This window comes from Mobula birostris, chromosome 18 (genome assembly GCF_030028105.1).
Source record: "Mobula birostris isolate sMobBir1 chromosome 18, sMobBir1.hap1, whole genome shotgun sequence".
Lineage (NCBI taxonomy): Eukaryota > Metazoa > Chordata > Chondrichthyes > Myliobatiformes > Myliobatidae > Mobula > Mobula birostris.
This window is the reverse complement of record NC_092387.1, coordinates 21,987,277-22,000,234: the sequence shown is the minus strand read 5'-3', so window position 1 is coordinate 22,000,234 and position 12,958 is coordinate 21,987,277. Positions and strand designations below refer to the sequence as shown.

Genomic DNA, 12,958 nt, shown 5'->3' with positions numbered 1-12,958 from the left:
TGACTAATTCATAGAACAGGACAAAACATTTTTAACGTGATGTATTTGTATTTTCAGAAGGAAGGCTATTTTCTAACAATGGAGCACAGGATATTGGTGTAATATTTTGATGTGAATTGGGGACTTGTTAAGAGATAGAAAACAGAATTTAGAAATAATCACTTGAATGCCTGTCTATCTTGTTAGTTTGGGAGTTGTGATCCTAAATGTTACATAATCTCCCTGGCTCACCATTACTCAGAGGAACATCTTCTCTACATCTACCTTGTACAGAAATGTATTGTATATTTTAATTAAAATACCTCTATTCTAATTATGATATTAAAAATTCTGAGGAGGCCAGTTTCTCTTAAAGGCCAATACCTAGGAACAATACAACTGACACAGGAATTTGAGGGGAGTTCTTTCAGCAGCTTACATTAACATCGATAACTATATTTATCATTCCATGAGGAAATAAACGTACAATTTCATGATATGGTGTATTGGGAAAAGGTATAGAAAATAAAACCACTATTTAAAATCAAAATCTATTTAAAGACTCGACTTTCTTAAATTAGATCGCAAAGTGTCAAGATAAAGGTTATGAAAGTTGTTTGGATTATGACAGATTTTTTTAATAAATGTCCTTACATGTGTGAACTCCTTCACCGTTTCCCTATATTGAAATAAGCATTGGATCAAACAGCTCTGCTTATCACAAGAGATTAGATTTCCAAACAATCAGGTGCCCCACAGCAACCCTCCTTTCAATGTAATTGGACCAGATTGATGATCTTGGCCTCAAGTCAGGCTGGAATTTACCACAAAATGCATTGGGTGAATAGCCATAAAGGTGAAACTTTTGACTGACCTGCTGTTTCACATCTGGTTGAAGCTGAATGTGCAGGTGGCTTAACTATTAAAGGACAAATACCTTTAAAAGACGTAAGGAATATTTTCTTAAAACAAACTTATATCATTGAACCTACAAACACAAGAAACAACCAATCAGATTAAGTGATTCAACTTGGTTAATTTTGGCACTGTCATAAAATCACATTGTATCCACTACATGTATTCCTAATACAGGTTTCCCTAGTTTATGAACTGCTGACTGATGTACAACCCCAATATACAAATGAGCATTTGGGAAACTGGTGGGATGGACTTGTCATGGACATAAGCATTTTCTTCTGTGTGGGAACTCTGTCACGGCAACATTTCTGACTTTGTAAACTGGAGTGAAATCCAGGGGCAAATCCGTATCACTGGAATTCAAGCTACGACCAGATTGCATGAACATGTGGTATCTAAAAGTAGGACAAGAATGACAAGTAGGACAAGAATGGCAGGCAGTGACTAGTGGGGTACCGCAAGGCTCAGTGCTGGGACCCCAGTTGTTTACAATATATATTAATGACTTGGATGAGGGAATTAAATGCAGCATCTCCAAGTTTGCGGATGACACAAAGCTGGGCGGCAGTGTTAGCTGTGAGGAGGATGCTAAGAGGATGCAGGGTGACTTGGATAGGTTTGGTGAGTGGGCAAATTCATGGCAGATGAAATTTAATGTGAATAAATGTGAAGTTATCCACTTTGGTGGCAAAAACAGGAAAACAGTAAAACAGATTATTATCTGAATGGTGGCCGATTAGGAAAAGGGGAGGTGCAACGAGACCTGGGTGTCATTATACACCAGTCATTGAAAGTGGTCATGCAGGTACAGCAGGCGGTGAAAAAGGAGAATGGTATGCTGGCATTTATAGCAAGAGGATTCGAGTACAGGAGCAGGGAGGTACTACAGCAGTTGTACAAGGCCTTGGTGAGACCACACCTGGAGTATTGTGTGCAGTTTTCATCCCCTAATCTGAGGAAAGACATCCTTGCCATTGAGGGAGTACAAAGAAGGTTCACCAGATTGATTCCTGGGATGGCAGGACTTTCATATGATGAAAGACTGGATGAACTAGGCTTATACTCATTGGAATTTAGAAGATTGAGGGGGGATCTGATTGAAACGTATAAAATCCTAAAGGGATTGGACAGGCTAGATGCAGGAAGATTGTTCCCGGTGTTGGGGAAGTCCAGAACGAGGGGTCACAGTTTGAGGATAAAGGGGAAGCCTTTTAGGACCGAGATTAAGAAAAACTTCTTCACACAGAGAGTGGTGAATCTGTGAAATTCTCTGCCACAGGAAACAGTTGAGGCCAGTTCATTGGCTATATTTAAGAGGGAGTTAGATATGGCCCTCGTGGCTAAAGGGATCAAGGGGTATGGAGGGAAGGCTGGTGCAGGGTTCTGAGTTGGATGATCAGCCATGATCATACTGAATGGCGGTGCAGGCTCGAAGGGCCGAATGGCCTACTCCTGCACCTATTTTCTATGCTTCTATGTTTAAGTAGCTCTTTTTCTCTCCTGGGTATGAGGATAAACTACATCCAGCTGTGGAGCATTTGCTTTGGGTAATGAGGAAACCACTAACCACAGCTACCTCCAGGTCACGCTTAAGCAAGGTGTAGCACCTGCTAGCCTCCCTACTTGGGTTACAGTGAAGCCACAGAATGCAGGTGGTGGGTGAAGCAGAAGGCAAGTTGTGAGTAACACAATCGGTGGTTCCTGCTTCTCAGATGCTGAGTAGTAGATCCTTTTAATAGGACAATGTTCAGGGTCACCCGTCTTGTAAAGACACTGCATCGGAAGGAAGCAAGGGGAAGCTACTTCTTGTATTTTATCCCTAGTACAACCATGGTTAATACATACACAAATGTAAAAGACAACATCGTAAATGGCAGCCCACTTCCAAATAGTGCGGGCACCTCGCTCGGTACGGGATATCATGTAAACAGACAGGTGAGCCCGGATTGTCATACCACTACTGTCTGCAAGAACAAGAGACTGCGAATTGCCACTTGGAATGTTCGAACCCTGCACCAAGCTGGTAAGCTAGAAAACGTAAAATTAGAAATGAAGAGGCTAGAAGTCAGCATCCGAGGCCTAAGTGAAATAAGATGGAAAGGCACTGGAGTATTCCAATCAGACGAACACAAGATGATGTACTCTGGTGGAGATAAACATGAAAAGGGTGTTGCAATCATCTTAGACAAACAAACATCTAAGAGCCTGCTAGGATACTGATATACCTCAGACAGAATGATGCTAATCAAACTAAAAGGACAACAAAACTCCATCATCCAAGTATATGCACCCACAATGGACTCAGAGGAAGAAATTGATGCCTTCTACCACTCCCTAGACAAAGCACTAGAAGAATGCAAATCACAAGAAGCCATCATAGTCATGGGCGACTTCAATGCAAAAGTCGGTGAGGGAAGAGAAGGCCATACTGTTGGAGACCAGGGATTGGGAGAAGGAAATGAAAGAGGAGAAAAGCTTATATCATCGTGTAAAACAAACAATCAGATAGTCACCAACACTTGATTTAAACAACATTCAAGAAGGAAATGGACATGGAGAAGCCCAGACTGGAACAACAAAAATCAAATCGACTACATAACAATCAATAACAGATCCAAAAACTTGATAACTCAATCTAAAAGCTACCCTGGAGCAGACTGTGGAAGCAACCACATACCAGTCATTTGCAAAATGAAAATAAAGATGAGAAAATTAAAGAAACCAAAAAGATCAGTACGCTGGATTATCAACAACTACAAAACAACCCTCATCTGAAAACAGAATACACAATCAAGGTGAAAAACCATTTTCAATTGCTGCAGGATGAAGGCGGCAAATCTTCCTGGGACATACTGAAGGAATCCATGGTTGTAGCTGCAAAAGAAACCATCCCACGAAAAGAATGGAAAAGTAAGAAGAAATGGATCACTGAAGATATAATACAATTGATGCAACAAAAACAGACCATCAAACCAAGAGACAGCGAAGAATACAAACAACTTGATAAGACAATAAAAAGAAAATGCAGAGAAGCTAAAGGCAGATGGCTAAATGAGAATTGCTCAGAGATAGAAATGCTACAAACCCATAACCCTGGAACAAAGTTGATGCACAATAAGATTAAAGAACTAATGGGGAAATTACCTTGCTCAGCAAGTGGATGCATCAAGGCAAAAGATGGCAGCTTAATTATGAACAAAGAGGAAATCCTAAACAGATGGACAGAATATATAAAAGAACTTTTTGAAGACCAAAGAGGAGAAAAAACGAACATGAAGAATCTTGAAGGACCCAGCATTCTAAAATCAGAAATTCGAGCAGCCGTAAATAAATAAAACATAACAGAGCAACTGGTCCAGACAACATCGCTGTTGAAATGATACTGGCCTTAGAAGATCTTGGAATAGAGAAAATAATAGAAATAGCAAATGAAATCTATGATCATGGGGAGATACCTGATGATTTAAGTAAATCAGTGTTCATCACACTTCTAAAGAAAGAGGGAGCAACAGAATGTGAGTTACATCGTACATTAAGCCTGATGAGCCACATGGCAAAAATTCTCAGAGTAATCATGATGAGAGCAAGACACTGTATGAAACCAGAAATCAGTAAAGAACAATGCGGTTTTGTGGAAAACACTGGAACAAGAAATGCAATTTTCATGCTATGGATGATCTGTGAACGAGCCATCCAGGTACAAAAAGACATCTGCCTATGTTTCATTGACTATACAAAAGCTTTTGACACCGTCAGACAGCAAGATCTTCTGGAAATGCTTCAAGATCTTGACATAGATGGGAAAGATATACGTTTCCTAAGAAACTTATACTGGGACCAAACATCATCCATCAGATTAGAAGGAGAAGTGAGTGAGTATATGAATATCATGAGAGGAGTCAGGCAAGATTGTGTCTTTTCGCCAGACTTATTCAACCTGTATAGTGAAAATATCTTGAGAAGTATCAAAGACATCAAAGGATCCACAACTGGAGGCCATAATATAAATAACATCAGATATGCTGATGACATCGTAGTAATAGCTGACTCAGAAACAAAACTTCAAGAACTATTCACAACAGTGGCAGTAGAAAGTAATCGCAGAGGCCTCTCAATCAACACCAAGACGACAGAAAGCATGGTCATCTCCAGAAAGACAAACATCCCACAATGTGTGATCAAGATCGGAAATATAAACATCAAACAAGTCAACAAATTCAAATATCTTGGCAGCCTAATAACAAGTAATGGCAGATGCGACACAGATATCAAATACAGAACAGCAATGGCGAAAGAAGCTTTCCAAAAAATGAAGACCATATTAACAGACAGAAAGATGAGCACGTACACTAAAAACAGAATACTGCAGTGCTACATTTATTCTATCCTGACTTATGGAAGTGAACGCTGGACCATTTCCCCAGCAATGGAAAAGAGACTAGAAGCAGCTGAATTATGGTTCTAAAGGAGAATGTTAAAAATATCATGGACCACACACACATCAAATGAAGAAGTTCTCAGAAGAGCCCAAGCAGTTCGATCACTCATACCAACAATAAGAGAAAGACAACTCAAGATTCCTAGGACACATCATGCGGAAAGATGAACTAGAAAAACTCATACTCTGGAAAGATTGAGGGGAGCAAACCTAGAGGAAGACCTCAGCTTATGTACATCAAAAGCATAGCCAGGTGGCTACACATCAAGGAAGTGGAAGTCATCCAAAAAACGAAGGATAGATCTGTATGGAAAACCATGGTCACCAACGTCCGCATCGGATATGGTACCTAGACAGACAGTTGTTTTAAAAAAAATTCAGTTACGCAATGACTTTAGAACGTAGAAACATCATCCAAACCACTTTGTAGGACTGTTAATTAGTAAGATACTAAAGCACAAATGTTGAAAGCTGCAAATGCTAGATCTGAAAGAGAAATATCAAATGCTGACAGTCAAGCAGTATCGAATTAAAGGAAGATGTGATGACTGTTAGAACTACTGTCTCACTGATTCAGTGACCTGGGTTTAGCTCTGACAACTGGCTCTATGTGGCGCTTGCATGTTCTCCCTGTGACTCCATGGGTTTCTACGAGTTGTTCTGTTTCTCTGACATTCCAAAGATATATAGGTTGGTAGGTTAACTGGCCTCTCTAAATTGTTGCTATTCCATAGGCCTCCTTCAGTCTCATGAAGGTTTCCAGGGCGTAGGCCTGGGCAAGGTTGTATGGAAAACCGGCAGTTGCCCATGTTGCAAGTCTCCCCTCTCCACGCCACTGGTTATCCAAGGGAAGGGCATTAGGATCCATACAGCTTGGCACCGGTGTCGTCGTAGAGTAATGTGTGGTTAAGTGCCTTGCTCAAGGACACACACGCAGCCTCAGCCAAGGCTCAAACTAGCGACCTTCAGATCACTAGATGAACGCCTTAACCACTTGGCCAATTGTTGCTAGGGTGTGGATAAATGGGAGAGTTTGGGGGTGGGATAGTGGACAATGTTGGGATTAGTGTAAATGGATGCTTGATGGTTAATGTGTCATCAGACGTCTTTGGTTGGAGACGGAAAAATTCAAGAGTTTAGGATTAAGGGGAGAATCCAAGAGCTTAGGCAGTTGTAGAGAGGGACAGTCAAAGATGACACATTAATTTGATCAACCTCTTTAGAAACGTACATTAACACTTAAGTCTCCTTTCAGGCAAGAAGCTAATCTATCCAGCAAACGTTCGGGGGCAAGACATAGAACAGTTCCCCCACTCAGTTCCAAGCACATCAAATCACCAACTGCCTGAGAAGGTTATTCAAGCAAATCTGTGCATCAATAGCCAATACAAATGAGCTTCAGTAACGTCAAGAAAGAATTGTGGGCATGCAATGTGGCGACACGTGCAGGCTGCCCCCAGCACAATCCTCATTGATTTGACACAAATGATATATTTCACTGCACGTTTCGATGTACATTTGACAAGTAAAGCTGATCTTTAATCTTTGAGCGAATCTTCGATACAACTTACAATTGGATATTTAAATTAAGGTGCTGTTGAGGAAATACAGGCAAATCCAAAAAGAGTCAGGTTTAATATTCATACAACTATACATTCAGTGGGTGGCAGGGGGGAGATACATCTCTACCAAAGAAGTAAGGTGCTCCTTCCCCCTGCTAGCCTACAGGTCACCTTTCGACAAGGCGCAGCATCTGCTTAGCTCCTCAATCAGGGTCACGTGAAACCACAGGAGCAGGTGGTGGATGGTTGTATGAGCAGCCAGTGCAGATCACAAGACCTGGTTATGCGATCACTGACGCCAGGCAGACAATCCCTGAAGAGTATTGATGATGACTGGGGTCACCCGTCTTGTAAAGACATTGCCCAGAAAACGACAATGGTAAATCACTTCTGTAGGAAAATTTGCCAAGGACAATCATGTTCAGGGGAAGACCACGATCGCCCACATCATACAACATGGCACATAATGAATGAACAATCCATTCAAGGTTTAACATTCATAGCACTATACATTCAAGTTTATTTGCATCACTTTAAAAGGTTGCAGCAATTGTGAGATTTAAAAAAATACCATTTAAGAAATATTCTAGAGGACCACAAGGTTAATTGGGTCCTGACAATTCAGTGATACCTGCACAGAATGCCTGCCATTTCTTCCCACAAAACCCACCCCACCAATAAGTCTCATTGCAACTGGAGTCCGTGGGCCGGAAATAAATTGCCCATTGATTGGAACTAGCAACAGATCAGCAGTGGGAAGAATCAATTCTTGTACCACTGCAGACTCCCCGTGATTCTTGCAGACTTGTAATAGAAACAATGGTGGTGTAAAACTCAGCAGGTCAGGCAGTCTCTGTGGAAGGAGAAATGAGAGCCACTGTTTCAGGTCCTATCCCCTTCATTAGAACTGATAAACTGTTCCCCACCTAAAAGCCAGTCATAGACTTTCGTAGCCTGTCGGACGTTTTTTTTTGACTGATTTTATTTTGTTTCAAACAGTGTGGAAACAGGCCCTTTGGCCCACAGGGTCCGCACTGGACATCAAACTCCATTATCAGTCTGACATTACTCCCATTTCATCCTCTCCCCAATGTCATCAACTATCCCCTGATTCTACCACTCACCTACCCAGTAGGGACAATTTCAGTGGCCATTTAACTATCAATCTGTACATTTTTTGGGATGTAGGGGGAAACCCACGCGGTCACCGGGAAAACAAACAGACCGGAGGTAGGACCGAACCCAGCTCTCTGGAGCTGGGAGCCAGCGGCTGTACCAGCCATGACATTGTGCTGCTGTTAACTGTTTCTCTTTCCACATGTGCTACCTGACATGGTGAGCTTTTCCTAACATTTTCTATCTTTATTTCAGATTTCCAGCACCTGCAATTATTTTAATTTATCCCCATAAACTTGTAGCTAATACAAATCACTTAGTGTACAAGGTGCAGTTTCTGCACTCAGTGTCTAACACTCCAGAAAAGCCTTTTAGTGCAGTTGCTTCACTGCACGATTCTTGTGAATATTACAATCAAAAGCATAGGAAGTATATTGCTTGTCCACAAAGGCCACTGCAGACTAGTGGACCATAGGAGTAGGAACTCTTTTGAGTCACTCAATCCAAGGTGCTGTAAACAAAAGCAGTGCCTGACGCCATCATTGACAAAACAGACGAATCCATAATCAATATCCGGCTAAAGTTACTGTGCTAATAGTGAAGCTTTCCTACCTTGCTGCTAACATACAGTCTTGGCAGTGGATAAGATATACACACTTCAGCCAAAATAGTGTCACATTAAATGCTAGCGTTGGGGTTGGCCCCTTACTGGAATCCACTCCAATTGCATTGGTTTCCAGTCCATACATATGACAGGTAAAATTCTCCAGAGGTTATTTAGCAGATGTCAAATCATAAATCAAACAGAATTAGAAAAACTGCATTACTGTGTAAAGTTAACTCTAACAATTTTCTTCATTGTAAAGTGTAAACCATATGACGAAAAGGCACAATGTTTCCGTGCACCAGCTGGTGGGAAGCTTCTAATGTTTCTGCGTTTTTTATGAAGTCTCATAACTCCTAGGATTTAGGATTCAGGTCAAGATTGTGATGCTTCGAGGGAGTGGAAATATGTGCAGAGTCAGGGGGAAATAACATACGAATCCATCTGTACCCTGAAATGAATGATGAAACTTTACGTAGAAATCATACTCCAATTCTTCCGAATGGCTGAATGAACAATTTGCAGCTTAAAATGTGCTAAAACGGTTTAAACGTAACCAGGTGACAAGGGATCTTTGTGCCACGGATTACAATTGGTTTGAATTGTCCAAAGTCTGTGATGCAATTGTGTACATAGTCGCTTCTAAGCGAATCTCAGAGTTCCTCACCTCCAGTTTCCAGCAGTATTGGAGCAGAGACTATACATTGTAAAACAAAGACTGTTGCTGTTTCTTCCCCCACACAGAAATTGCTGTCGGTTGCCTGATTTAGCAGACAAGCGTCTCTGTTCCCCATAAAAAGCTGTGACATTGTCCTGGAGTTGTCATTATAAAGATCAGGATGTCCAGCATCACACAGGGATTTGAGAGTAAAAACAATGGAACACAAGTCAGAGATGTGTAATTAAGCCTAGGCCCAAGCGAAGAGGGGTAGTGTTCTCAGTGGGGTATTGGCGTAATCCTCATGCTCTGTGAGGCAATGGCATAGCTGACCATCGGGGTGGTGGCATGGCTCACTGTGATGCCCGGGATGGCCTGTGTGATGGAGACGGGCGCGGCCATGCTCTGCGCTATTGTCTGGGCCAGGGCCAGCTCGGGAGCCAAGTGGGGCCCAGGGGGCGGTGGGGCAGCGCTGGCTGGGGGCACGGCACTGGCGGCGGGCACCAGCTCCTGCCGGGACGGCAGCGTCTGGCTGCTCAGCGAGTTGTGGGCCTGCACGATGGTGTGGTTGTAGGCAGTGACGGCGGCCACGGTGGGCGGAGCCAGCTGCTGCTCGTTGGCCAGCGTCACCACCTTGGGCTGGTTGCGGTAGAGCGCGTTCTGTTCTAGCAGGACCTCGTTGGTGGCCATCAGGTTGGACGCCTGCTTCTTCAGCTCCTCCACCCTCTTGCGCAGCATTAGGTTCTCCTCCTCCAGGTAGCGGTAGTCCACTGGGAAGGGGCGCGGCACGCCGTAGTCATATAGGTCGAACCGCATGCTCTCCAGCCGCCGTCTCTTCAGCAGGTGCCCGCTGTACTCATCACAGAGGTCGGTGCACGGGTCGAAGCGGTGTGCGGCGGCCATGGACGGGCGCGCCGGATCGTAGAGGCCGCCACTACCGCCGGCAAGCTCTGACTCCACGTGGCGAAACTTGCACTTGGCTCCCCGCTGGCAGTCTCCGTTCAGGTAGTCACGGCAGATGGGCACCTCGCCCTTGGCCAGGGGCAGCTCGTCAGCCGAGGCACCTGGCTCGGATGCCTCGATCACCTCCGGGTGCTGGAACTTGCAGCGCTTGCCCCGTTTGCAGACGTTGCGCAGGAAGTCCCGGCACACATCACCCGAGCTGCTGCCGCCCTTGTCTCCGCTGCTGGTGAAGTTATCCTTCTCCGGCATCGTGAGCTGGTCTCACCGGACTGGACGCACTGAAAGGCAATATAGAACAGTATAGTGCTGGACAGGCCATTCCCCACACGATACCGTGCCCATCTGAGGTCAATTTATACTGAGAGTTTTATTCACTTGGGACAAGCACTCTTCTCATTACTACCTACAGGGAGGAGGGATAAGAGTCCGAAGACCCAGACTCAGCGTACACGCAAATGGAACAGCTTCTTCCTGTCTGCCATCACATTTCTGAACAGTCCATGAACAGAATCTCAACTTTTTTCTACATCTTGCTGCCACAAAAGCACTAATTTTGCCACGTGTTAGTAATAATAAATCTAATTCTGACAGAGCATCGCAGACACAAAACGCTGGCCAATTCTCCTTCTACAGATGCTGACTTTTCTATTTTAATCCCTCTCCACAATCAGCGTTTCAACACTAATTGAATGGGGGCCACGTGAGGCAACAGTGGGGAATGCAGACATTCTTCTGCCCCTCATCTACCAACTCAAAAGGGGACAAAGTTCACTGCATCACATTGCCCCAGAGACATACCATCCGGATTCACAACCAACCTTCACTGTTGTAACTATGCAATCCAACAATTATACGATCGTGGGGGGAAAGTTCTATGCAGCCCACCTCCAACATTCCCTGAATCCCTGACTTCTCCATACCACTCCAGGCTTTTGTCTAAACACCCACTCTTCACCTACATGTACATGCTCATCACCTTCTCAAACTCCCTCGCTTACCACTCCTATCTCCCTCATCCTGTTTTTCCTCTTCTTCACATTGTCACATACAACTTCATTCCCCTTTATTTATCCAGCCTAATCGTCCCTTCCCACTACCTTTCTCTACCCATATTCTAACCCCCAGTCCCACTAACACAACATATTCATTCACCACCCATGACCCACCTCTATCCCCATTCTTACTCTCCCTCTATCCCCACCCTTACTCTCATCTCACCATAAGCATCCCTTCCTACACACCCGTACCTTCCCCCCCTCAACACCTCTAACCTTTCCCCATTCAGCCCCACTCCCTTCCACTGCCATACTGCCCATTCTATTCCTAACCTCCACACATGCCCTCCTCCCCTTCCTACCCACCCACTCCTTCCTCTCCACTCCTCCAATCCTCCTTTCCCCTAAACCGTGTCCAACCCTCTCCCTCCACACCTCCTTTCCCATTCCTCTCCCTCCACACCTTTCCTATTCCTATCCCTCCACACCTCCTTTCCCATCTCTCTTCCTCCCCACCCACCCTTCCTTTCCCATCCCTCTCCCTCCACACCTCCTTTCCCATCCCTCTCCCTCCACACCTCCTTTCCCATTCCTCTCCCTCCACCCCTCCTTTCCCATCTCTCTTCCTCCCCACCCACCCTTCCTTTCCCATTCCTCTCCCTCCACCCCTCCTTTCCCATTCCTCTCCCTCCTCCCCTCCGCATCTCCCGCCACACCTGCCCGGCTCCGGGCTCCGACCTCCGATCGCTGCCAGTCCTGGGGGTTTCTGGACCACGAAACCTCGACCCTGCCGCTGAGCCTGTTGTATCGACGCCGCCTCCGTCCGCCAGTCCCGGTCCCCTCCTGCCGCGCCGACTGGCAGCCCCGAGTCCTCCAGCGACAAAGAGCCAACAATGGTCCTCCGAATCAAGAACGCGAGCACTCACGTGGTCCTCCCAGCCAAGCTGAACCTAAAGCCTACCAAAAAATTAAATCAACGTAAACACAAGAGATTCTGCGGATGCTGGGATTTTTTGAGTAACACGCACAAAATGCGAGAGGAACTTCACAAGTCAGACAAGGAGAATAAACAGTCCACATTTTGGGCTGAGACCCTTCATCGGGACTTTGTTGTATCAAAACACTTGTAGTATGTATGGACAGTCACTGCTTGAAAAGGTTCAGGACACAAATTCACTTGGAAAAAGAATCATTTTTAAAAATATATCTATTTTAATGCCAGTGGGAGAAAACAGGAATTGGGATTAATTACATATTACAAGCAAAATCTCTTTCATGAACTTCCTGTATTATCAACAGGTTAGTAATCTGATTGGTTTAGGCAATTCAGGAGCAATCAAACTTCTTTGAAACTCTGCGAAGTGCCTTAAAAACAAAGATCCTTATATCCCAACCCAACTGGCTGACCAGCATCTGCAGATGTTCCCTTGTTTGTGACTGGGGGTTGACTTTTTATAGGTGTACGAGATCATGAGGGATAATGGTATAGGGTGAATGGAGACAGTCTTTTTCCCAGGCAAGGGGAATCAAAAACTAGAGGGTATAGGTTTGAGATGAGGGGGAAAGATTTAAGAGGGATCTGAGGAGCACCATCTTCATCCGTCAGTTATGGGTATAAAGGAAAGAGCTCGCCAAAGGGAGTAGTAGAACAGGGTCCATTCGTCCCTTATGTGCCTGGGCGATCATGGTCTTTCCTTGACCATAATTTTCTTGGCAAATTTTTCT

The 12,958-nt window shown here is 44.4% G+C and overlaps 1 protein-coding gene across 2 annotated transcripts; it reads right to left on the bottom strand.

The window, feature by feature from the left end:
* Positions 1-6,886: 6,886 nt before the first annotated feature.
* Positions 6,887-12,102, bottom strand: LOC140211810 (zinc finger CCCH domain-containing protein 10-like). Of its 2 annotated transcripts, none has more exons than XM_072281960.1 (2): positions 11,950-12,102; positions 6,887-10,516 (listed from the first exon to the last, which is right to left on the bottom strand). In XM_072281960.1, the coding sequence occupies exon 2, from the start codon at positions 10,485-10,487 to the stop codon at positions 9,555-9,557; it is 933 nt and encodes a 310-aa protein (XP_072138061.1). In that variant the 5' UTR covers positions 10,488-10,516; positions 11,950-12,102; the 3' UTR covers positions 6,887-9,554. The 2 variants fall into 2 exon arrangements, with proteins under 2 accessions (XP_072138061.1, XP_072138062.1); XM_072281961.1 differs by having other exon boundaries at positions 11,972-12,102.
* Positions 12,103-12,958: the final 856 nt, after the last annotated feature.

Bases quoted from the DNA above. Each gene is read 5' to 3' on its own strand.
- LOC140211810 (XM_072281960.1), bottom strand. From the start codon at position 10,487: ATGCCGGAGAAGGATAACTTCACCAGCAGCGGAGACAAGGGCGGCAGC.